Source organism: Cricetulus griseus, unplaced genomic scaffold (assembly GCF_003668045.3).
Source record: "Cricetulus griseus strain 17A/GY unplaced genomic scaffold, alternate assembly CriGri-PICRH-1.0 unplaced_scaffold_147, whole genome shotgun sequence".
Lineage (NCBI taxonomy): Eukaryota > Metazoa > Chordata > Mammalia > Rodentia > Cricetidae > Cricetulus > Cricetulus griseus.
Window position 1 is genome coordinate 1 of NW_023276861.1, and position 24,848 is coordinate 24,848.

Sequence of the window (24,848 nt, forward strand, 5' to 3'; positions counted from 1 at the left end):
TTCCCCAGTTCTCCCTTCTCAAGGGCAAGGGTTTTCCTGGAAGAAAAGGCTGTTTTGTAAACAGATGGATGGGCTCTTGCTTTTACAAGTGTGTGGTCAGGGTCAGGCAGAGTCAGGCAGCCCAGGCCCAGTTCCCTTGATCTTTTTTAACTTGTCAGTGTCATCTACACTCAGAGAGAAGGCTGAGCCCAGGGAAAGATAAAGACGGAGGAACCCTGCGCTCTGTTCTTCCCCACATGGCTGCTCTAGACACCCTAGCCTCCAGGGTGCAGGACCCCACCCCTCACCCAAACTGATGGGAAGCACAGGGTGAACACAGTGGGTATAGTTCCAGCCCAGCAGGTTCCTGTAAGTGGGAGAGGGCAGGGAAAGATGGAGGCCACACATGGTCCTCTGGCCTCCTTTGGGGAAAGCCTAGGGCCAAATTGTTCCTGGAATAGTGGCTCATAGCACCAAGACTGGGGTTTATTCTGTTCATAATGAAACCTGGCTCCTGACCACAAAGGCCCATCCTTCATCCTCAAAGTTCAGCCACCAAGGCCAGGCTCTGGGAAGTTGAGGCTTGCCCTGGCTGCCTCCAGAGACCCTCAAGGAAACGCTTCTTAATTTCAAAACTAGTATTCCTGGCAGAAATGAAAATTTATTTTTTGGCTGAAGTCTTTGGCAGAAAAAAAGCACTGCTGACTCATGCATGCCTTTGCACCAGGCTCCTCTGGACCTTGGTCTTTGGCTGGTGGCTTTATGTAGAAGGGATGCCCCAGGGCCCATCCTGGACCCAGTGTGTGGCATGCTGCCTGCTGTCTCCATGGTCATGGTTCTAGGACAACAGGCTTTTTTTAGCATAGGCCCCTCACCAGCAGCTGGCCCTTGTGCTGGCCTCTCCCAGTCCCAAGAGGGAGAGGTGCAGGTGGGGGTCTGGGAGCAGGCCCATGAAACAGGGTGTTCACTATCACTCAAGGACTTTAAAAGACCCCAGCTGACCAGACTCTCCAGATCTGTCTTCTTCAGCCAGCCTTGGGCCTGATGCCTTGCCACATGGAGCAGCCACCTGACAGGCAGGCTGAGTGAACACCTTAGCTCCAGTTAGAACTCAGGCTTTTCTAAATCACTCCCTTTCTACATCTTCTGAGCAAGGACTGGCCTGTAACCCTGTGCACAGGAGAGTGGAAAAGGGGAGACCATCCCTTCTGCTGGAGAAGATACCTCTGCACCAGGGTGCTGAGGACATGGGAGTGAGCAGGGACGAGGCCCTTGAGTGCAAACTAGGGACCTCTGGGTGCAGTCACAGCATCCCTCCTGAACTAGGGCTTCCCCTCCCCCAGGATGGCCTTTTGCAACTCAGGAGCCCCCACACATCATCAATCGGTGTCACACTAAAGGACACTGGACGTAAGGGAGGAAGCCTGGCCTGGCTTCAAAGGCCTGAGGGTAGGATGGATTGTGTCCTCAGGCTTGCTGCTGTCTCTTAAAAGCCAGGGTGGGGGTGGGCTCAACCCCCAAACGGACCAGAGCATGCCCTGCTCCTTGGGACTGCTGGCAGAGAGCCCAGCCCAGCACTGCTCAGCATCTAGGAATGGAGGAGGCAAGGCACAAAGAAGCAATCCCATCTCACACCCTTCACCCAGCAACCTGGCCTCCCAGAATCCACCTGGTAGGGGTCTCTGCAGGCTGCAGAGTCTTGCTCTGCCTCAGTCACCCTGCAGAGTATCTGTTGTTCTCATTAACAGCAGAGGCATCTCAATACACAAGCCTGATCCACTGGAGGAGGAAGGAGCCGCTGGAGGCGTAAAAACTACAAAGTCAATTCTACAGACCCAGCGCTTCTCTCAACAAGGGGATAGTACAGATCTAATTGCCTGTGAGGGTGATGGATGTCATTGAGAGGGGAACCTGCAACAGGACAGCTGTCTGAATGTTAGGTGGGAATCTGCTCTCACTCGAGGGGTCCTGCCTACCCTGCTGCTGCTCGAGGGCGGCCTCGCATCTCTTCTCCCTAAGGTGCAGGATAGCTCAAGCTGTCCAGGAAGCTGTGTAGGCTGTTAACTGCATGACTCCTGGTGGTGTCATGAGCCTATATGCAGGCTGCCTTGATGCCATGCTGTGTATAGTGGCCCTATCCCAGACAGTTCCCAGACAGCTGCTGAGGCCTTGCTCTGCTCTGTAATGACCCATGCTGGAGAGAGCTGGGACACTGAAAGTTTGTGGAGTGCTCTGACACCTCCATAGAAATACAGCATGATGTCATCACCAGGGATTAACATATTCCAATGCCCAACCAGCAGCCTCTCTGCCCCTGTGTCAGGGCAGGGAGGGAGGTGGCAGATAGCATAGCTATGGTGGAAAGATGTGGGTGTGTACTTGGGCTGGCTGGGAATGGAGCAGACAGTCAAGGGATGTCTCCTTGGTTGCTGTGAGAGCCACGAGACAAGCTACCCAAATACAGTGAGCTCCATGGGCCTAGAGTACTTGGGTCAATTGTACTCATGTTTCCTTACCGGTTGAGTTTGGGTTTATTCCTAGGTAAGGACCCTTCTGGAAGCCGTGGCCTGTGATTTGGGAATAGACCTGAGAGGAAGAACATACAAAGAGTCAGTCTCCACAGTTCTGAAAGGGCCAGGGGTAAAGACCATGGGAGTGGGGAGCAGGGGACACGAGGAGGGGCCATAGAATCAATATTCTGCTCATTGCTGCTCTTCCTGCTGTGACAGCTAGTCGGGACAAGGAACCTGCAGTCCCCACCACCCCTCTTAGCCTTGGGTACTCTGACCTGCTCGATGAGCCATCTTTACACACTCCTCGATCTTTCGGTGTTCTTCCAGGCACAAGCCTGTGACATTGCGGGGCAGCACGCCTCCATGAGGCCGGATGAACTGACTGAGCAGCAGCACATCCTAGTGTAAACCAAAAATAGGAATGTGGGTCAGCTGGGTTTACATGTATGCTGGGAACTAGGACTGTGGGCTCTCAGGCATCCGCAGAACTCAGTAGGATTTCTATTCCCCATTGCCATCAAAGGGCTTCCAGCACCTCCCCCAAAATCTTCTGACACATTAGGTGAGACCAGAAATGCTCTAGTGAGCGCTTTATCAACAGTCTTTCTTGGGAGCAAGATGTCTGGTAGTCTGCCAGGGAATTGTGGTACACGCCTTTAATCCCAGCACTTGGAAAGCAGAGACAGGCAGAGATCTCTGTGCGTTCGAGGCCAGCTTGGTCTACAGAGTGAGTTCTAGGTCAGCCAGGGATACACAGAGAAACCCTGTCTCAAAATCAAAATCACCAGGCAGTGGTGGCATTCAGCTTTACTTAATCCCAGCATTAGGGAGGCCGAGGCAAGTGGATCTTCGTGGGTTCACCTGGTATACTGAGTAAGTTGTAGAATAGCAGAGAGCTGTTACACAGAGAAATCCTGTCTCAGAACAAACAAACAAAACCAAACCCAAACAAATAGATAGTATGTCTCATGGTAAATGGTCATTTTCCTCGGCTGGGAAGGGACATGTAAAGCACTTCCATGAGAGGCAACGCCTGTCCACCTCAGCCCCTGAATCTAGATGGCACTGGTGAAGTGCATATAGACAGACACTCCTCCTGCTGTTCCCGCTCAGGTGTCAGGCAGGCACTGAGCTGAGAGGAAGGGAACTGGGCTATGAAGTCCAGCCCATGTTTCCTAAGTCCAGATGAGAATGGGTCCTTGGGCTTCCTTGTCGCACACCTAACAAACTGTATGGGATTAAGTCTAGCATAAAGGACAAACTGATAAGAAACCCTCTCTCCCACCAGAATTGACTCAAAGGGCTAAGCAACATTTGTCCCTACCAGGGCCCAATGCCAGCCTTTGTCCCTTTACTAAATTGCTGCCTTGGCTGCCTTGCCGTATGACTGCAAATCTGTTTTAATCACTGGACAGATCCCGGGGACCCTGAGCCCCAAACTCTCAGCCCAGCACTCTTCAGAAGCAGGTAGCAGACTTGGACTAATAATGCACAGCTAACATGCTGGCTTGCATCCCTCAGCACCCTTCACTGCAGGCTACCAGGTCAGCCGACAGCAGCACACAGCGTGGGCCAACAGTGCTCCAAGTGGAAAGGGGAAAAAGGAAAAACAGCTTTAGCCTTTACCTTGGAGAGGATTAGATGCCTTCTGGAAAAACAGCCAATCATTTCCTGGAAATGGCCTAGGAACCTGCCCTAGTGGCTGGGCAGGTGTGAGGTTTGCCTCCCTATCTGCAGCTGGGATTACAAGCATGCCTGTACATTCACTGACTTCCATGAAACAAGCAGCTCTGAACTCAGCCTTCTGCTGTACTCTGGGCACTTATTTTCAGAGGACCCAGGGCAGGGTGAGAGCCATGCCCCGCCCCCATGACCGGGGGTGGACTGAAGCCAAGGTCCCCAGTCCAGGAGATTAGTTGGGTCACTCTGTTCAGATCTTCCTGCACTTACCATCTGACCAAGATCTCTGCCCTTAGCCATCCTGTGCTTCAGAGGGGATCTGGGACAACACAGAGGTCAAACTGGCCCAGAGCCTGAATCACCTAAAACCCCCCAAAAAGTGCTCGTGTCACAGTGAGAACTCTGAAGAACAATGTGGGTACCCAGGACTGACTGGGCCCTGTCTTCTCTGCAGGGTAGGAGTTAGCACAACATGGGCTCTGCCTGGCTCCCCAGCTCTGATACTTACTGCGGGAAGTTTATTAACTTCTTCATGTCTAGGATTCCCTCACTGCAAAGCAAGGATGAAGTCCCTACTTCATGAAGTTAATCAGAAATCTAAGGGCCAGAAAGATGGCTCAGCCAGTAAAGGTGTTTGCTATGCCTGACCATCAAGAGATTGATCCCCAGGATCTGTAAGAAGGAAGGAAGAAGCTGACCTTCACGAGTGTGCTGTGACATCTGTTCCTTCACACATATACACATTCCTCCCCAAAAAAGAAAAAAAACAACAAAAAGTGGTGGCACACACCTTTAGTCCCAGCCCTCGGGAGGCAGGAGGATCTCTGAGTCCCAGGACAGCCAGGGCTACACAGAAAACCCTGTCTCGAAAAACAAAACAAAACAAAACAATGAAGCCTGTGGCTGCTCAGGACATGGCCTACTGGAGCAGGCCCCACACTCACGCTGTCTGCTCTGGGTATGTTCATGATCATCTCCTTTCCCAGAAGCAGCTGCTTTGGAAAAAGTACAGCAATTGGGTGGTCTGGAGCTGCACTAAGATATGTCTACAGATTACACTGTGAACCACCTCAGGGAGAGGAAAGCCAAATCCAGACCCGATTTCATTCCTGTGAGAACTACCCCTGCCCTTATAACGAGGCCATGAATTCCATGGCTTCCAGCTCCACACAGCCTGTGAGAACTTTCTCTTTGAGGCTGAGTTGTGCATAAGTGGTTTGCCTGCATGTATGTGTGTGCACTACATGCTTACTCAGTATCCTTGGGGGACATGAGGGCACGGGGTACTCTGGAACTGGAGTTATGGGTAGTTGTTGAGTTGCCATTTGGGTGCTAGGAGCAGCAAACAAATGCTCTTATCCGCTGAGCTTTCTCTCCAGCCCCATATTTCTTTAAATGTTTATTCCTGGAGATTATTTTATGCATATAGTTATTTTGGCTGCACATATGTATATATACCATGTGCATGCAGTGCCTGTGGAGGCCAGAAGAGGGTGTTGGATCATCTGGGAGCTGAACCCCTGTCCTCTAGAAGAGCAGCCACTGCTCTTAACCACTGAGCTTTGTCTCCAGTCCGAAGCCCAGTATTCTCAAAGCCTCTCAGAGTCTACCACACAGTCAGATTTCAGGTCCATTGTCTTTGCTAGCCATGTAACGCAGCTGTCACTACCTGAGGAGGACAATGCTCAAGGCAAGAGGACTCTGGCCCCAGTGGATATGGTCACACTCACCTCATAGTTATATTTGTGCTTCAGGTTCCAACGGCAGATGGGGCACTGGCCTGAGGGGTTAGGGGGATTTGGAGTTGCCTTGGGAGTTTCTGTGATTCGACCTTCAATCTAAGAGGGAGGGGAAAAAAAAAAAAAAAAGCCAGCGTGAGATCCTGGGCCAGGCATGCTGGACAGGCATGCAGGTCTTTAACTCAGAACACACCCTGAAGGATCACCCTGAAGGAACAGTTAAAGCTTACTTCTGGGGGCCTCATGGCAGTAACTAACAGGTCTGCTTGCATGGTGGAGATTTTCTATAGCTGCTCTATGCTGGGCCTTGGCCACAGGGATGTGGTTTGGTGGCCAGACAAGTGATGCACACCTGTAATCCCAGCAATGGGTGGTAGAGGCAGGAAAAGTAGAAGTTCAAGGCTAGCCTGGGCTACACAGTATTAAGTTGCAAGTCAGCAGGGTAATATGGTAAGACTCTTGCCTCAAAAAACCAGATAAAGAGCAATGATGACATCAGACAGACATAGAAACTGGTAACTAGAGTAGTAGTTCTCAACCTTTCTCATGCTGTGACCCTTTAATACAATTCTTCATGTTGTGGTGACCCCCAGCCCAAAATTATTTTTGTTGTTACTTCATAACCAATTTTGGTACTGTTAAGAATCATAATGTAAGTATCTTTGGGAGTTGTGACCTACAGTTTGAGAACTGTTAAACTAGAGGGAAGGGTTTGCCATATCAACTGAATGCTATCTTTCCTTCCTCAACAAAGCACAATAAAATACCTGCACCCTAGGCTTCCTCCCTGGCTTCGGGGGCGGTGACACATGCGCATGGCTGAAAGTCCCAAATGGGGCTGGAGAGATGCTCAGCAGCTAAGAGCACTCGCTGCTCTTGCAGAGGGCTGGGCTTTGCTTTCCCAGCACCCCAGTTCCGGGGGCATCTGATACCCTCTCCCAGGAGGCCTCCAAGAGTACCTGTATGCACATGTACACATAGGACAACTAATGCCAGATGGCTAGATTCACTGTTCAAAGAAAGCGTCCACCCCTTCTCTATGCTATCTGCAGAGAGCACTGTTTCCTGCTTTATGGGATCACAGAGTCGTATCTGTGCTAGCAGGCTCCAAAAACAGGGGGTTAGGGGGTTTCTCCCTGGCTGGCCATGTCTGAGGACATTTCTGATTGGACAGCTGGGGGAAGGGGGAAGGGGGAAGGTGGGCATCTAGCAAGGACGCGGCGGGGGGGGGCGGGGGCGGCTGGGGGAAGGGGGAAGGGGGAAGGTGGGCATCTAGCAAGGACGCACAAGGGAGCCCTCACAACAAAGAATACCAGCCAGTGCTGCAGTTGAGAAACCCTGGGAATAGCCAGACAAGTAGGTGTCTGTGTGCACTGCTCTCCTCTCTCCCTCCGCAAACAGAAAACATGGACAGATGGACACACAACACGTCCTCCTCTAAAACAAACCAGGGTCCCACTAGGTAGACTTAGCTGGCTTGGATCTTGTTAGACTAGGTGGGCCTCACATTTGCAGTGAACCTCTTGCCTTTGCTTCCTGAGTTCTGGGATTACAGTTCTCTTTACTTCTATCATTTTGGTTAACACCTTTCAAAGACCCTGCAAAGGCCACGTGTGACATGGCCTTCCTATCATGACTGTACCCTGACCTAGCCTTGGAGTGGCTAAGTGTACTAAAGCAATGATCTGGGAGTCAGCTCCAACTGCAAGGGGAGCTTAGCAGGCCTCACTGAGGCTGAGCCTAAGAACATGGCTGATGGATTTGAGAGGCACGGGGACAAAAATAATCCTTTCCCCTGGGCTGAGGAAACCTAGAAGTTCTGCTCAGTTATGTCAGGCCCCACTTCTACCATGGCAACCCCAAATACGTCAGAGGGAAGCTGTGGGCCAGGGAAAACCTGCAGGTGCATGGGAGGCCTAGTGGGCCCCAGGAGAGAGCCACTGTTCATTGGCTCACTGTTATTTGGCTGGCTCTGCACTAAGAATGGTTCACATGTACCAGTTCATCTCACTCCCACAACTTAGCGCTGCAGCTGTCAGATCTGTTTGGAGAACATACACCCAGTCAGTCACAGCAGCACCTGACAGACAGAACCGCAGTGTCTCCATGCTCCTCTACAAACAGCAGATCCATGCCTCACATGAAAACCCTCTTTATACTTAAAGTCAGATACGGACAGCACCGTCAGCTGGGAAGCAGGCCTCCAATTCTGAATATCTAACATGTTATCTTCTCTTAGAGATGCTGTTACTGGTGGTGAACTAGCTGGTTCTGAAGTCTGAAGATGGCAGATGACAGGCAGGAATAGTCTGCCATAGTCTTCAAGGGAAAGTGGAAATAGCCAACAGAAGAGTAATGGACATTCTGATGAGCCAGGAAGGCTGGGCCCAGGACATTAGCGCATTAGCAGGCGATACAGTGGGTAGGGGGCACTCTCTTAGCACTGAGCACTCTGTTCCCAGAAAAGCAAAAGCAAGATGCTATTTCCAAAGTCTGATGTCAGGCTGGGTGTGGTGGTGCACACCTTTAGTCCTAGCACTCGGGAGGCAGACACAGGCAGATCTCTGAGTTTGAGGCCAGCCTGGTCTACAGAGTGAGTTTCAGGATAGCCAGGGCTACAGAGAAACCCTGTCTCAAAAAACAAAACCCAAAAAGTCTGACATTACCATTTTCTCCAGCATAAAGTTTATAGGGAGAAGGCTTTTTGTCATTTGAGGTAGGGTCTCATGTAGCCCAGGCTTGCCTTGAACTCACTATGTAGCTAAGGAGAGCACAGTCACGCTCAGATAGTTGTTGGTTTTAATCAGATGCCCAAAGGCGATGGAGTTCCCTAAAAGTGAGCATTATGTGAGGCTAACCCGTGGAAAGGATGAGGAGGTGCTCTGGGAGAATGACTGGATTTCCCCTGGGTGTAAGACTGCCTGGGGAGGCCTATACTTGGCTGGCTGCCAGAGAGGTTAAGCCCCTAGTTGACATGGAAGTTCCTGAGCCTTCCTTCTGGGAGCTCTGCGAGGTGGCTGAGAATTTCTTGGAGGCATAAAAGACCATGTGAAAACAAGGCTGTCTTTTAAGGATTATGGGATAATCTAGGCCCCATGACTGATTCCCCAAGGGCAGTGAGATGGGCCCAGTGAGGGAAAGGGGGGCATGGGTGGAAGAATCATTCCAGCTTTCTTACCAAGAGACAAGCCAGTGTGTCAGCTAGTGAGGTTGGGGCCACTGTCAGCTTTTTTTTTTATTTTTTTTTTTTTTTTTGGTTTTCGAGACAGGGTTTCTCTTTCTCTGTGTAGCTTTGGAGCCTATCCTGGCACTCGCTCTGGAGACCAGGCTGGCTTCGAACTCACAGAGATCCGCCTGCCTCTGCCTCCGGAGTGCTGGGATTAAAGGCGTGCGCCACCAACGCCCGGCGGGACTGTCAGCTCTTAACATGTCACTTAAGGGTACACTTTCTAGACAGAAAGCAAGGACCAGAAGTCCAGGCTCTGGCTCTTGGCCAACTAACTCTGCTTCTATAGGCCTGCATTTCTGCCTTAGTTTCCCCTTTGGGAAACTGATTTATCACCTGCCAGAGAACATATTAGGAAAGGCCTCTGAGACTTTGTCATACAAAAGATCACTTCAATCAAGTAACAGATACCTCAGTACATGCACAACTTGATTGTACTTGATTAACAACACTACGGCACACAGCCTGAAAAATAGTAGACTTCAGAATTTATGGTCTCAGAGGGAGTAGATCCTGGGGCCAGGAGTCCAGATTGGGCCTCTCTCCCTCCCTCAGAGGAGCAGCCAGGCGGCTCCGAGCGTTAAGGAGGTTGTGAGTGGCCAACGCAGCACAGTGATACTTACTACAGTTGTCTTCCCTTCTTGGATCTCCACCACTACAGAGATAAAGGGGAAAAATTAGGTCAGCCATTTAATAAGGAACAAGGAGTTTCAAATAACAGCTCAAATTCTACACAGGCAAAGGAGAGGAGCCTTCAGCCTGCACTCTCCCACGGTCCCTGCCTGGGCAAGGTTCACCCCCAAGTGCCAAGATGTGAGGCTGGCTGTGGGCAAGCCTGGGATGCTCAGGGTGCAGCATCTCTCTGGGATTAAGGGTCTCCATGCTGTTTTGTTGCCCCCCTGAAGCAACATCCTGATTCTGTCTTCAAGAATTGGCAAACTGAATAGCTGTGGCAGGAAAATTGCTATAAGTTTGAGGCCAGCCTGGGCTACAAAGTATGACTGTTTCAAAGACTTTAAGCAAAGAGGGACAAGAACCTATCTTATGTGGCAAAAACAGCTGAAAGTGTTTGGAGCAGCAGGCCTGAAGGGATCAGAAGTACCCCTTACACATGTTCCTTTACAGACTGAATCAGACCAAAGTAGCTTTGCAACCTAAAACACAGAACTGTGTTCCAGAGGTGGCTTTTCAAGGAGACAAATCCAATCCCAAAATGTATCATGAGAATCCTGTGTCAAGACTGCATGAAACTGGCCACGAGGGGAATGTTCTCGGCTCCATTCTCTGCATCTCTCCCTGAAGAGTTACGTTCTATTGTCACACCAGAGAAAGGGATGGAAGAGGTAGCAATCAGGAGCCCGATGACAGCAGGTTCAGCAGAGCTTCAGGGCACACTGCTATTCTAGACTGAGGGCAGGCAATCCAGGGCCTACTGATGCCTGAGCTGGGCAGGAAAGAAGTGGAGGCAAGACCACCAGCTGCACACATCTGTCAGGCGACACACATTTCCCATCTCACCTAACTAGGATAATGAATGACAAAGCCAATGGTGATCAAAGCTGCCAGCTCACACACAGCAACTGTTGTTGGAGAGTCTCCCATGCGCCTGGCTTTTTAGAGAGAGTCGCAGCTGCTAGCATGGACTGGTGCACGCACAGCAAATGCTCAATGAATGCTGTGTTTAAGGAGTGACACAATCACCACTGTCTCCTTTAACTGCTAGCTGCTACAGTGGGAAGCTGCAAACCGTCTCTCCAGATACTAAAACTGTTTACAAAGTACTTTGGCTACCACAGTTTAGTTTGACTTAGCTCTGGCTAACACAAGAAGGAATATAAATTAGAAAAGTGCCTAAGGTCCTTGACTTTGAGAATTCGGCAGGCGCTAAAGACCTCTTCCTAGGAAAAATATCCACCTGCAATTACACCATTGACCATGGGCTGCAGGAGGCTCACAGCCACTGTGGAGTGTATGTTAGAGACCCCGCTATGCCTCAGAGGAGGAAGGGGGGATACATCTGTTTCTTCTTTTTGCCTGCTATGTTTTCTAAAATAAACATATATTGCTTCTGCAAAAACATAAGCAACAACAAGAGAAGAGTCTAAAGAAAAAAGGCAACGCTAACCTAACCAGAGCCCATGTCAGCATCTGTGATCAATGAGCTCTATGACCGACACCTAATTGAACACAGGCTGCTTGGAATTATTCCTCATTTGTTTTCTGGGCAAACCATTCATAAAGAATCATTACTCCAAACAACCAAACTGAGAGCCTTCCATGCCCAACTCCAGACACACATAAGTGAAACAATGACCAGAAAAACCCAGAGGCTTTCTCCGGAGAACATTGTAGCCACTAATCAGAACTAGGTTCCTTGTGTACAAGAAACTGCGTCACCTCACACATGGTTCTACTTGTCCAGAACAGAGACCAACCCATGAACGGGATGTGGGTGAGACTCAACCTGGTTGTCAGCCTAGAAGCCAGCACAGTTGCAGAGGGAAGGTCAGCACGATGTCCACTACAGAGGCCCACTCAGGGGGACCAGGGAGAGCAGGAGGGCACATCTCCAGCCCAGGAGACCCCAGCTACCCTAGAAACTTTGCTACTACATAAAACAAATTGGGGAGGGTCAGAGGGTAACCAAATGGGAGCAACAACAGGTAGGGAGGCAAATTTCTGAGAAACCTCAGGAAACAAAAGCAGGGACACATTCTGGGACCATGGGAGTCAGCACTAGGACAATGGCTTGACACACAAAGAACATAAATATGTGGTTTCCTTCTTGGTCCAGGCTCTTGGGCCCTGACCCTGAGTTAAACAAGTCTAACAAAACACACATCACTCTCGGCAAAGAGCCAAACACTGAAGTCATCCAACTGGCCCCTGGAAAAGAGATCAAAGCCCATGGCAAGCTCCACTGCTAACAAGCTCTCCCACAGCAGCCTCCAGCCAGTGAGTATCTTTCTAGAAGCTAGTGGGTAAAACAATAGGCAGATGCAAGAGAGAGACAATCTGTCAAACCAGAGGAATGACCCAAGGAGCTCCCAGGACACAGATTGATCAGGGTGGTGAGTTAGTGCAGGAAAGAAGGCTGGCTGGGGCCTGGAGAGGCCCTCAACAAATTTAAGCCCCTGGAAAAAGGAGATAGGAATCAAAAACAGTATTGATTTTCAGTGTGCATAGAAAAACAGGGTAAAACCAAACAAAACCTGAGATCCATTTGTCCCTGGCCCCCTCCCCATTCAAGAGAAGTGGAGGTGGGTAAGAAAAGCTGGCCTAAGGGTCAGGAACCAATAGAAAACTTACTTAGGGAAAAAAATATAACCACCCCTGCGTCCTAAGACGTCAGCATGAAGTAAGCCACCAGACATGACACTGCTTTGTAAGAACTAAAGCTGCAACCTCTCAAGATGGGCAGCCCTCACACACATGACATGATCTGTAGTGTGTGCATTGAGAATCAGGAAGGGGGTGTCAGCCTCGCTCTACCTCCTGGGCAGAGGGACAGCAGCAGAGTAAGGCAGTCTCTGCCCTGGAGGAGGGAAGTAGAACAAGTATGGGAACACCCCATAATGAAGCCCATGTCTCAGAAAGAGGTCCTGTGAGCACTTCAGTAAATACTCCTAGGATGGAGTCCAGGGTAACTGAATTCTAACAGCCTGGAGCCAGTAGCAATGTGGTGAGACTGCAACGGATGCAGACGCCCTTGACGGACACATAAACCCAGGCAGACACAGGGGACCATGCTGTATAAAGACCCGGCTGTTTAGCAGGAAGATGAATGATGGAGGGTGCAGGGCACTGCGGCAGTGAGCTGCCAAAGCAGCCAAAGCCTCAAGGATCTGTGGAAACTGAGATCTAGCCAGAGTGTGAGGGTGGCTGAAGGCAGCCCTCCCTCTGCCCCAACAGTCGCAGCAGAGCCCTGTGCTTCCAGTGGCTCCCTGCTTCTCAAGCAGCAGCTCCTTCAGTTCATCTTTCAGCTTCTGGTTTCTGGGTCTCTAATCCTCTCCCAGTTTTCATCCCTGTAATTCCTGACGGAATGTCCCTCTGTCCTGGGCTTCAGAGTCTGGTTGCTGCTGCTTACCAACTTTCCCCAGTAACAGAGCAATGAAATCTGAAAACCCCTCAACTTGCTCCTTCCTCTCAAAGCTCTTTGGGGCAGAATTGCTCACCATCTCAGATAGCCCCTCAGCTTACAGAAAGAGACAAGTTCCCTTTGGCCTTTCATCATTTCAGTACATTCTGCATTAAGGTCATGCCTGCTAACTCACGTGCTCATGGTTTTTAGTCATGGATACATTTCCTTCACAAGGTGTTAAGGCAGAAAGTTTCTAACACAATCCTTGCTAAATCTGACATTGTCATTGATGAAACCACTAGATGATCTTTGGCAAGTTAACTGCTAAGAGTCTTTCAGAAAAGGAGGGAACAAAAGAGAGGACCCTGCCATGGAGCACCAGGGTTGTGTGACACTGGACAGGGAAGAGTGCTGCCTCTGCTTTCAATCTACTACTTATAGCTTATAAGCTACTGAGTCTTTTTGAACTGGATTCCCCCATTCATCAAAACAAAGACAGCTAATATCTACCTTTAAGGAAGATGGAGTAGGCGTATTATCTGTATTACTGGAAGAAGGCACTTAGTAAATCACAATTTCCTCATTTGTCCCCTTCAGGCTTGCTTTTTCCAAAACCCACTCACTCTCACACTTTGGACTTGTATGTACCTGACACACACACACACACACACACACACACACACACACACACACACACACACACACACACAGAGAGAGAGAGACAGGGCTTCACTATGTAGCTCTGGCTATCCTGGTACTCTCTCAGTAGACCATGCTGACCTTAGACTTTACAGTGATCTACCTGCCTCTACCCGTTTCCCAAATGCCAGGATAAATGGTGTGCACCATGCTTTGCCCTCCTGTCAAACTTTAGTTCAAGCTGTCTCAACATCAGCACTACTGACATTTTGGGCCAGTTGGTTCTCTGTTGTGGAGCCGTCATGTGTGTTGTAAGACATACAATGGTATCCCTATGCACTCACCAGATGCAGTTAGTACCAGTTGTGACAACCAAAAAGGTTTCTAGACATTGCCAAATGTTTTGGGGTGGGAGAAAGGGAAGGGATGACCACTCCTGACTGAGAAACAATGCATTAGACTGAAAGTTTATAGCAACAACAATGGTGCTCCGTCCTCATGAAGTCTCTTTTCTTGATTCCAAGCCTCATGAATTCTTGCTACAATTATGTCATTTTATCTTTGAAAAGCAAGATGCTTGAATATTTTCTGCAAGAGAATCAGCTTGTTTGCCACAGCTTTAAATTTTACACATGCAATGATGTTTGAGTGACAAGTATACCAGCTATACCAATGAAAATCAGCTGTATAATACCATACCAAAAGGCAGAATATCACAAGGTTCATTTAAAGGTTTAGAGATGGATGATTCAAAAGAATATAAAACATGACAGGGCTGTCACATAAAACCACATCAACTCAATTTAATATTTAGCCTTGAGACCAGACTGTCTAAGCAGTGGCTAATAGACAAGAGAGCTACTAAGTATTTGTAGAGAAGACAACTCTCAACACTGATTGTATAATTCATCATTACACAAACTTGCCAGTTAAAAAAATTTTCTTGCTGGGTGTGGTGGTACATGACTATAATACCAGCACCTGGGAGGCAGAGGCAGGGAGGCTGCCAGATGTTTGAGGCCAGCTTGGTTTACCTAGTTAAAGGCCACCCAAAGCTAATTAGCAAAACTTTGTCTAAAACAAGTGTCTTAGTGAAATCTCAATATTTCTGTTTTAAACCAAGTAATTATGCAAGAAACTACATATATAAGAAACCCTTTTGATCTTTATCTTTTTAAAGATAAAACTATATAACTGTAGTTTAAAACACACACACACACACACACACACACACACACACACACACAGTAAAGAACTGTATCCAAAGCCTGTGTGGTGGGTGCATTCCTCTAAGCCCACACTCAGGAGGCAGAGGCAAGTAGATCTCCATGAGAGTTTAAGGGCAGCCTGGTCTATATAACAAGTTCCAGGTCAGCCAAGTTAATATAGTGAGACCCTGGCTCAAAAGTCAAAAAGGTTTTTTGTTTATTAGTTCTTCAAGGCAGGGTTTCTCTGAGTAGTCCTGGCTGTCTTAGAACTCTTTCTGGAGACCAGGTTGGCCTTGAACTCAGAGACCTGCCTGCCTCTGCCTCCAGAGCGCTGGGATTAAAGGCCCTTACCTGCCACTCTTAATTACTATTTGAAACTAAAGAGACCTTTTCTAAGTTATGTATAATGTTTATGCTTGTTAATTATATAACTGGGGAGGCTGAGGTCTTTGATTTGATTAAGTGGCTCTTTTTTTTTCCCTGCTCCCTCCAACAATAATGGTTAGTCTTTCCAATTGGTTACTTCTCAACTTTGACTGATATTCACTGGTTGGCCAACACTGTGCTAGAATTTTAAAAACAAGCCCCCTGTCCCATCATTTCTTTAGCACACCACTCATCCACTCCTGCTTCCCACAGAACACAAAGGAAGACCTTTTTACTCTGCCAGATTCCATCCCTTTACAAGCCTGTTCAAGAAGCATACTCTTTATAAAATTTCCTACTGCTTTTGCTATTTCCGGTAGTGAATCATCCTGTACTTTTTCATGCAAATGGATAACTTTCGTTTATTGGGGGATGTGTATACACATCTCATTAGAACCCAAGATTCTCCTTTTACAACCCTTTCACAACCTAACTCACAGCATTTGGCCATCAGTACCCTCTAAGTTGATGCTAGAATCGGGTTATTTTCCCTGATTTAATATTAGTGAAACGCAGAAAAAAAAAAAAAAAAACACTTAGCACTTGCTTCTGTCTTAGTTGTTCAATTGCCTTTGCACCTTGGCTCCCATCTCTCAGATTAGTAGCCTAGACAAAAAGAAAAAAGAAAAAGGAGAAAAAAGAATCTACCTACTCACATTTTCAGAAGAGAAAGGGAAATTGAAAAGGGAGGCTTTGGGGCATGCTTTAGTCAAGGAGAGGGCGATTTGGAAAAAAGGAGAGAATTAGCATTCTGCCCTTTATAGCTTTTCTGAACTCACTCTTGTCTTCTCTTTTGATCTCCAAACGACCTGGCCTTTCTCTCAGTCCTCCTTTGCGTTCGGAAGACTCTAAGACCCGGGAGTTGAGGCGCCAGCGCCAGGGTCTGAGAGGGCTTTCAGGCGTTCCGCGGAGGACTGCACCTCCCAGGCCTCAGAGTCGTGCAGAGAGGGAGCCGCACACCGGGGTGGTCGCTGGGCCCTGACACTCACCTTCTCTCAACCCACGAGCTGGAAGCCTTAACCAGCCGGTCGCGGCGGGGCCTGCGAGGAACCCCTGAAGCTGCCGCCCGCAGCCTGACACCAGAGCCCTGAGGGCCGCCATCTTGGGAGCACGCCTGACCTCGAGTGCGTTTCCGCTTCCGGAGCGGGGCGGACGCAGCCGCCGCGCAGCGAGGGGGTTTCTGGCTCGGGGTTTGGTCTCAAGAGATGCGCCTATGTGCGAAGCCTGTGTTTTGCCCTAAGTGTCCAGGGGAGACCCTCCGGCAGCTGTGTGCCAGGACCTGCTCTTCAAAGGTGCCTGTTGGTTTCCCCTGGTAAATTACACACCGCACCGCTTCTTGAGTTTCTCTTCCCGCTTGCCAGCCGCGGATTTTCAGCTGTTGTGACTGAGGTTAGGCAGTGAGGACAGATTGAAATGGCAACGGAGTCTGGCTCTGGGAGTGCCAGGCCCGGAACAGAATTGACCTGCCCTCCCACCTGCCTATCTTTGTTGCTTATATACACGTCCTGTCCGGCCCTTGATGCCATCTATCTCCTGCCTAGTCTTTGGCTACCTGGTAAATGATTTGTTAGAGTTTACTTCAAACTCCATTCACTGAGGAAATGACCTTGACCTCCGCTATGCTGGATCTCTGCAATATTTGATTTAGTGCTCGACACAGTTACTGTCTCCCCTACGGAATTGTAAATTCTATTAAGACAGAAACACTGTTGCCAGGTGTGGAGTTGCATGCGTTTAACCCCCGCACTAGGGAGACTGAGGTAGGTGGATTTCAGTGAGTTCAAGGCCAGTCTGGTTCCTCCCCCACTCTGTCCGATATAAGCCTAAAAGGGGGTGAATATCCCTAGTTATCTTACTCTGGTTCTCTGGTGAGAAAACCAGGTCTACTGAATGACCATAGGGAGAGAGAGGCCTGTTGTTTAGTTGGTACTGGATGAGAATGGGGTGTGCTCAAGGGACAAGCATCGTCCCAGCCCTGGAGAAGCCCACATTCGGAGGCTTCAAGGTGATAGATTCCAGATCTACTGTATCTTCAGCTCCATCCTGATTCTGATGATTCTTTGCTTGGTGATGCAGGGTTTGGTCTATGAGCTTAGAGACCAATGGAATCCAATGCATGTGGTTTCAGGTGGGAGGAGAGTAATGGGCCTTGGATGGGTGCATACACAGTGGAGGGATGGGTGTGCACACAGTGGAGGGATGGGTGTGTACACACAGTGGAGGGATGGGTGTGTACACACACAGTGGAGGGATGGGTGTGTACACACACAGTGGAGGGATGGGTGTGTACACACACAGTGGAGGGATGGGTGTGTACACACACAGTGGAGGGATGGGTGTGTACACACACAGTGGAGGGATGGGTGTGTACACTGGAAGAGTAGGTGTGTACCTAGCAGAGGAGTGGGTGTGTACAGAGTGGAGAAGCGCGTGTATAGTAGAAGAGTAGGTGTATATATAATGGAAATATTACAACATGGTTTGCTATTGAGCATCTATTAGCTTTACATTTGATGAAGGAAGGAATTATAGTTAAGGGAATCTGGCCTTTCCTTCAGATCTTCCTTCATCAAGACCAGGTGACGAGAGCCTGGAGGTGGTTAGGGGTAGAGAACAGCTTTGCATGAAGTCCTGGTCATTTTCCGTAGCAATTTAGAATCTGCTGTCCTGGTCGCTCTTGTGAGATAAATGAGACCCCGAGCATCTCTGAATCATCTATTATATTATTCACACCCTTTGTAAAGGTATCTATGCTGTAAATCCCCCAGGAATGACAAATGGCTCTTTCTGAATTCTGAACAGAGCCTGTCCTCTTTGCAGGAAAATTTCATGTCTCCAGATAAACTTGTTTGCCTCCTTTTATCTGCTACGGTGAACTCTGTAACCTAACTATTGACACCTTGGGAATTCTGCCCTGCAGTTCTAATGTAGCACCGTGTAAAGACGTGCAGAAACAGAACGGTCCCAGTGGAAATTTCCATTGAAGTTAGAAGTGATCATTCTTCCCAGAAAATTCTCTTGGACAAGAGGATGCAAATGCTTTTGTTTACCTAGAATCTTAAAGAGAATGCTACTGCTAGAAATAGTCTAGGGACTCCAGTTTCTCTGGAAGGTTCTACAGGAAGATTTGGAAGATTTGGAAGATTTTGCTGGCCTTTTTAAATCCTAAACTGGTCTGAAACTCACTATGTATCTGAAGTTGACCCTGAATTTCAGAGCCTCCTGCAGCCTCCTCCTAGCTGCTAGGATTGCAGGCATGTGCCCGCCTCTGATTTCCGTGGTACTGAGGTTGAAACCGGGGCTGTGTGAATGCTAGGCAAGAGCTCCACTAACTGAGGCTACACCCACGGGGATGGATGGCTTCACGGGTCTCAGCTCTTGCCCAAGCTTCCTGAACGTAACTAACTAGTGCTCTGTAGAGACAGGCAAATTTCAGTTTCACAAAATCGAAATGTTGGTCAGGCGGTGGTGGCGCACACCTTTAATCCCAGCACTTGGGAGGCAGAGGCAGGTGGATCTCTGTGAGTTCAAGGCCAGCCTGGTCTACAAGAGCTAGTTCCAGGACAGCCTTCAAAGCCACAGAGAAACCTTGTCTCGAAAAACCAAAACAACAGCAACAACAACAACAACAAAACCCCGAAATGTCACTCGGGGAGAATGAGCTATTTCCACAGACGCTTTCAACTTTTAAGTGATGCTTCAGGTGACCCACTACCAGAGCAGACTTGAAGGAGGCTTGAGTCTTCTGGTGAATCTGCTCCTGGTGAATCTGCTGCTTGTTCCTATCCAGCGGAGTGAGATCCTCCCCCACCCCCCACCTAACAGCTCAGTTAAAATGCCTCTTTTTGCTTGAGTGGCTTCAATCTGTGTAGTGCATGTGTTGATGTCATAGGCCACATCTTCAGTCTTCTCTAGAACTTCCCCATCTTGCCCTTGAACAGATTCCTGGTATGTTGTCCTGAGAGCTTCTACTGATTATTCTCTCATCTCCATCACTTGGGAGGCAGCTCCACAGAGAGGCACCTTCATGTGTGTGGGTGGGTGGGTGGGGGCAGAGAATAGCCTCAGGTGTCATACCTCCATCTCTGTGTGTGTGTGTGTGTGTGTTCCCTGCATGTACATCTATGTACCACCATATATATGCTGTGACTTTGGGAGCCTAAAGAGCGCATTGGATTCCCTGGGATTGGAGTTCTACATAGTTATGAGTGGTCATCTGGGTGCTGGAAATGCAGGTCCTCTGAAATAGCTGCGGTGCTCTTACATGCTGAGCCACCTCTCCAGCCTCCCTCCCACCTCACCCCATCCCCTTTTTTAAGATATGGTCACTTCATGGCCCAGAACTCACCAAGCATTCAAGGCCCCGAGCAGCCACCTGTCTCCATCTCTCCAGAGATAGGATTACAAATCCTAGCTTTTTTTTTTTTTTCACATGGGTTCTGAGGATTGAGCTTGGCCTCATGCAAGCTCTTCCCCAAGTAAGATGTCTCCCTAATCCACTTCTTCACTGTGTTCACAGAGAGTTTTGAGACAACCTCTGAGGGAACTTAGCACACCCCACTGTGTCTGCACTCATCCATCTAGCTGGGTAGATGGCGTCCTTTGGGAGCAATCTGCCATCCACACACATTGCTTACCTCCACACATTAGGAACCCCTGTCCTCACAGGATGAAATTCCTCCAGAGACCAAGAAACCATCTTGGCTGCATGGGAGTTCTCACCTGTGCACTACTCTTCACACCTGAGTGAGTTTACTTCCCATGGGAGGAAGTGAGAAGTGTGTTTCTGTGTAAGCTTAGGGCGCTCCCACGGTTTAGAAGGCTTTGGCTCATTTCCGTGCCTCTTCTGTCTGAACTGGAAGCACCATCTCCTTCATTTCTAGACAGACTGATGGGATACAATTTGCCATGTAGCTTCCCTCTCTTGCTAAGAATGTTCTGGAACAGTGTGGCTCCAGGCTGAACATGCCTGTGCAGATGTTTGGCCAGATGTTCTGTGGTATTGCCTGTGTTGGGAGGATTCAGTGTCTCCTTGGCATATCCTCATCCCTTGACCTGCTAGTGGTTTTCTATTTTTTTAGAACTCTTGTTTTCCTATTTGCAAGTCAAATACCTTTCCACTGTACATTTCTAAAATGGGGTTGCATATGGTTGGCTGTGATGGTACACGTCTGTAATCCTAGCCCTGAGGCAAAGCAGATTATCAGTTGTGAGCTAGCAGAATTGAACTGGGAGCTGGCTCAGTGGGTAAAGTGCTTGCTGTGTAAACCTGGGATCTGTGCTCAGAATCTGGGTGATTCATGACAGGTTATGGCTAATAAGCCATCTCACTTTCAAATTAATATGCAAATTCCCCTGGAGCTGAGGAGTGAGAGACAGAGCTGGGGACAGCAGGGAAGAGGGCTGTGCATGGAAGGCACACAAAGGGAACAGGCATCCAATCCCCATGTCCTTTCCCCTGGAGTCTGATTGGAATGCTCCTATGAGATGCTGGAGGAGATGGAGACTGGGGAAAGGCCTCTCTGATGAGGCTGCGAGCAGGCGAATGTCTCCCTCTGCAGGGACACTGCAGGATCTCCCAGTGCTGGAAAAGAAGTCACCCCCACCTTGGTTCCACAGAGTACTGAGAGCAAGGCTATGGCTGCAAAGCAGAGAGCTAGCAAGACTCGGGTGCCCGCAGGAAGGCAAGACGGCTGTCTTCATGGCAAGTGGAGGGGAGAGGAATCTCCATCTAAAACATATTTTGTTTATTGTATATGCGTGTGCTTGTGTGCTCACTTGTGGGGTTCATACACACATGTTTACATGTGTGAATTCACAATGGACAGAACCTTGAGTGAACTTCCTCAGCTCCTGTCCACCTTGCTTTTCATTTATTTTGGGACAGGGTCTCTCACTGGGACTTGGGACTTGCTAAGTAGGGTAGGCTGGCTGGCTAGTGAGTCCCAGGGATCTGACTGCCTCTATTTCCCCAGTGGTGAGGTTATAAGCACCTGCCACCATCCCCACCCTTTTAAATAATTTTTAGCATGTGTGTTTCCCATGTGCATACACACACACGCACACGCACACGCACACTCAAAGCATGTGCCTGAGAACAGCTTGCACTGCTTTGACATGACGTGGGTCCCAGGGATTCAAACTCAGATCCTCAGGCTTGGTAGCAAACACCCTTTACCTACTGAGCCATGGGGAAACCCATGAAGATGCTTGTTTGTTTTGTTTTGAGACAAGGTCTCATGTTGCCTAGGGTGGCCTTGAACTCCCTATGTAATGGAAGATGTCCTTGAATTCTTGATCCTTCTGCCTTAGCCTATGCATGCTAGAGGGATCTGGGATGAAATTTAGATCCTCCTACTTGCTCTGCAAACACTTTGCTAGTAGAGTCATCTCCCCAGCCCACTTCATCTTTCCCCATTCCAGGACAGGGCTTCTCTGTGTAGCCCTGGCTGGCCTGCAACTTACTTGCTCTGTAGACCAGGTTGGCCTTGAATTCAAAGTTCTCCTGTCTCTGCCTCCTAAGTGCTGAGACTAAAGGCGTGTGCCACCATGCCTGGCTTATCTTTTTAACTTGAGACTCCAGGCCTCTATGGTATAGAATTCTCCACAGCCTATGGCCCAGTACTTGGTCTGGGAATGCTCCTTGCCAATAACTGTTGGGTGGACAGTTGAATTCATCAGTGAATGACACTTAAGAGTACGGGATTCAGAGTGAGCACATGTTATATGCCAGCCTTTGTATTGTGTACTCCAGATTGGTCTCATCAGGAAGTCTGCATGACTAATGGGGAAACTGAGTCAGTCTCAGGCTGGTGTTGTCACAGAGATTTCACAGGAAGCTGGGTCTTGGACTCCTCCATCTGTTGGGTCCTTCCTCTTTCACTTAGCCCTATACGTCTGCTTTCAGTGTGGAGCCAGGCTGAATCCCCTGAGCCTTGTCTGAAGAAACTCATGATGGAGTGGCCCTCTTGGAAGCCTGGGCATAGGGATAGAAGGGGAGGCTTGCATCAGATGGTCCCAGACTAGTGAGGAAGGGATCCGAGAGTCTCCGGCTGGGGGAAGAGCTTTATGGGTCAGATTGCTACCTGAGTGGTTCATTAGGTAGGGTTGGCTCAACAGGAGCCCTGCTCTATAATCATTTAATCTTCACATTGGTTTCTTTAATGCTATTTACCCTCCTGTCTTTTTCCTTTTCAGAGCTGAAGTCAAGGCTGTCATGATAACTGTGCCTCTTCTAGGAGGAGGAGGCTCAGCAGAGAATGGGAGAGAGCAAAGGCGGGCAGGAGGACCGGACGGGCACTCACCTATGCAGTCTAGCTCAGTAGCACAGAGTGTGTGACCTCTTCCAGCCACAGTCACAGTCACTAAAATAACTTGGGGTCTGGCTGCTGGACAGATGGTGCAGTCAGTAAAATGCCTGCCACAGAAGCATAAGGGCTTGGATTTGGATCTTCAGCAGCCACGTAAAAGCAAGTAATCAAGGGCCAAGAAAGAGAAGAGAAAGAGATTCCTGGTACGCTCTAGTCAGCCATTCTAGCTGATTGGTGAGCTACAGATCCAGTGGGAAACCCCACCTCAAAAAAGAAGGTGAAGGGAACTGAGAAGGATAGCAGATGCCCTGTGTTCATTTCTGCTGCTGCAGGAGTAGCTTGTCTTTGCTGCAGAGCACATCATCACCTGTTGCCAGGTGCCTTTCCATCACCAGTCATGCGACATGTGTACCCTTTGAAAGTGCCTGCCAGGGACAGCTCTCTTTCTCTCTCTCTCTCTCTCTCCCTCTCTCTCTCCCTCTCTCTCTCTCTCTCCTTCTGCTCTTGCCCAGTGGCCGCCTCTGCACCTCCCCCAATAAACCTCCCTCATGAGCTCTGTTGCACGCTGTGACTTTGTGATGTCCCTTGGCTCCAACCTGCCATGGTCACACATAAACATGCAACTTCAGCTTGTCAGTCACAATTACTTCATGGTAGTGAGGAAGCAATGTGGCTTCTTTTCTCACCATGGCTTTAGTGAAGTGAGGCGGCTCCATCCTCACTAAATGCTGCTGCTTAGCACCCTTTCTGGGGCTTGATTCCTGGTTTGGCCCTGGCTCCCTGGCTCCCAGGCCTACCTGCAGCACCCTCCAATAGACGGAAGCCCTTCTGCCACTAACCTCCCAGCCTCTGCATATACTAGCGCCTCTTGAGACCACATGCAGCTGGGGCAGCCTTATTGACAGCTGTTGGGGACAAGAGGGAGGGCATTGATGACATCTCAGATGAGTCTCATGATGCTTTCCATCTGTTAACAGGCCCCACCAGTTGAGCATCTAGTGCATATCTTCACAGCCTCTCTGATTTCTGTCCTGCGCTACCGTCTCGCCAGCAAGAACGACGCGGCACACTCAGGATCCTTCTGCAGTAAAGCTTTAATGCATCTTGAGAGGGAGAGCATAAGCTTATAGAGCGGAGACCCCGAACTCCCAAAAACCCATCCCTTATATAGGCTGGCAACCGCCGCCTCGGACGTGTCACCCCCTGACTGGCTGCAGCTCATCGGATCATATGACGCCATGGGAGAGGCAGAGACCAAGGGATGGAAAGTTACCCAGCGCCTGCGCACTAACTTGTTTACCATTCGGTGCCTGCCGGATGCAGGCGCCATCTTGTAATGGAGAATGCAGGGATGGCTCCCTACAGATTCCAAGATGGCAACTGGCACAATAGGCAAGGAGGACAGAATCCCGCAACATCTCTGCCATTTCTAATGGTAGACCATTAGAAGGATAGAAGGACCAAGCCTTCTGTCCATGAGTCTGCGTGGGGCGGCCAGTCCAGATCCAAGCTATAGTAAGAACTAATGGGATACACCATCCCCTGGACACAGGCTCATGGAAACCCACATAGAGGTAGAAGTCTGACTGGGGACACACTCTAAGGCTTTGGGACATGGACACATCTCTTCCCTTCTCTGGACCTCATTTCTCCCAGCTGGAAAATAAAACAGTTCAGGGACACACCTTCAGTGGTCCATTCTAACTCCTCCCTTCCTCATGAGCCACACACTGTCTATCTTGGGGATGTTAGTTCAGGTCATGAGCTCCCTGAGGCTGAATCCTTCCCTTTGTTGAAGTTTCAGGGACATCAGTTTTTGTCCCTGTCACCCCCTTGATTAGTATTGACTAAGTGCCCACAAAAACTTTGCCGAGAGCCTGGTTCTGCCCTCTGTCAGGTCCTGTCAGCAAGAGGAGAGGCAGATGTATCATAAATCTATATTTTTTATAAGACTTATCGAGGATGCCTTCTGCTTCCCAGGATCACATGGTGGCTCTGTGGAGAAGAGAGCAGGAGGAAGAGGAAGAGAACAACTTCCTCTTTGTCC

At 49.1% G+C, this 24,848-nt stretch overlaps 1 protein-coding gene and 1 long non-coding RNA gene across 5 annotated transcripts; one reads left to right on the forward strand and one right to left on the reverse strand.

The window, feature by feature from the left end:
- Positions 1-2,405: 2,405 nt before the first annotated feature.
- LOC113838672 (28S ribosomal protein S18a, mitochondrial-like) lies at positions 2,406-16,624 on the reverse strand. Its single transcript, XM_027434249.2, has 5 exons — positions 16,481-16,624; positions 9,761-9,792; positions 5,903-6,010; positions 2,768-2,891; positions 2,406-2,565 (listed from the first exon to the last, which is right to left on the reverse strand). The coding sequence occupies exons 1-5, from the start codon at positions 16,590-16,592 to the stop codon at positions 2,492-2,494; spliced, it is 450 nt and encodes a 149-aa protein (XP_027290050.1). The 5' UTR covers positions 16,593-16,624; the 3' UTR covers positions 2,406-2,491.
- A 20-nt stretch (positions 16,625-16,644) lies between these two features.
- On the forward strand, positions 16,645-23,962 carry LOC113838674. 4 transcript variants are annotated; one of them, XR_003488718.2, is made up of 3 exons: positions 16,645-16,783; positions 22,689-23,078; positions 23,779-23,962. It is a non-coding gene; the product is annotated as an uncharacterized LOC113838674 (long non-coding RNA). The 4 variants fall into 4 exon arrangements; XR_003488720.2 differs by having other exon boundaries at positions 16,665-16,803; XR_003488717.2 differs by lacking the exon at positions 16,645-16,783 and adding an exon at positions 16,812-17,251.
- Positions 23,963-24,848: the final 886 nt, after the last annotated feature.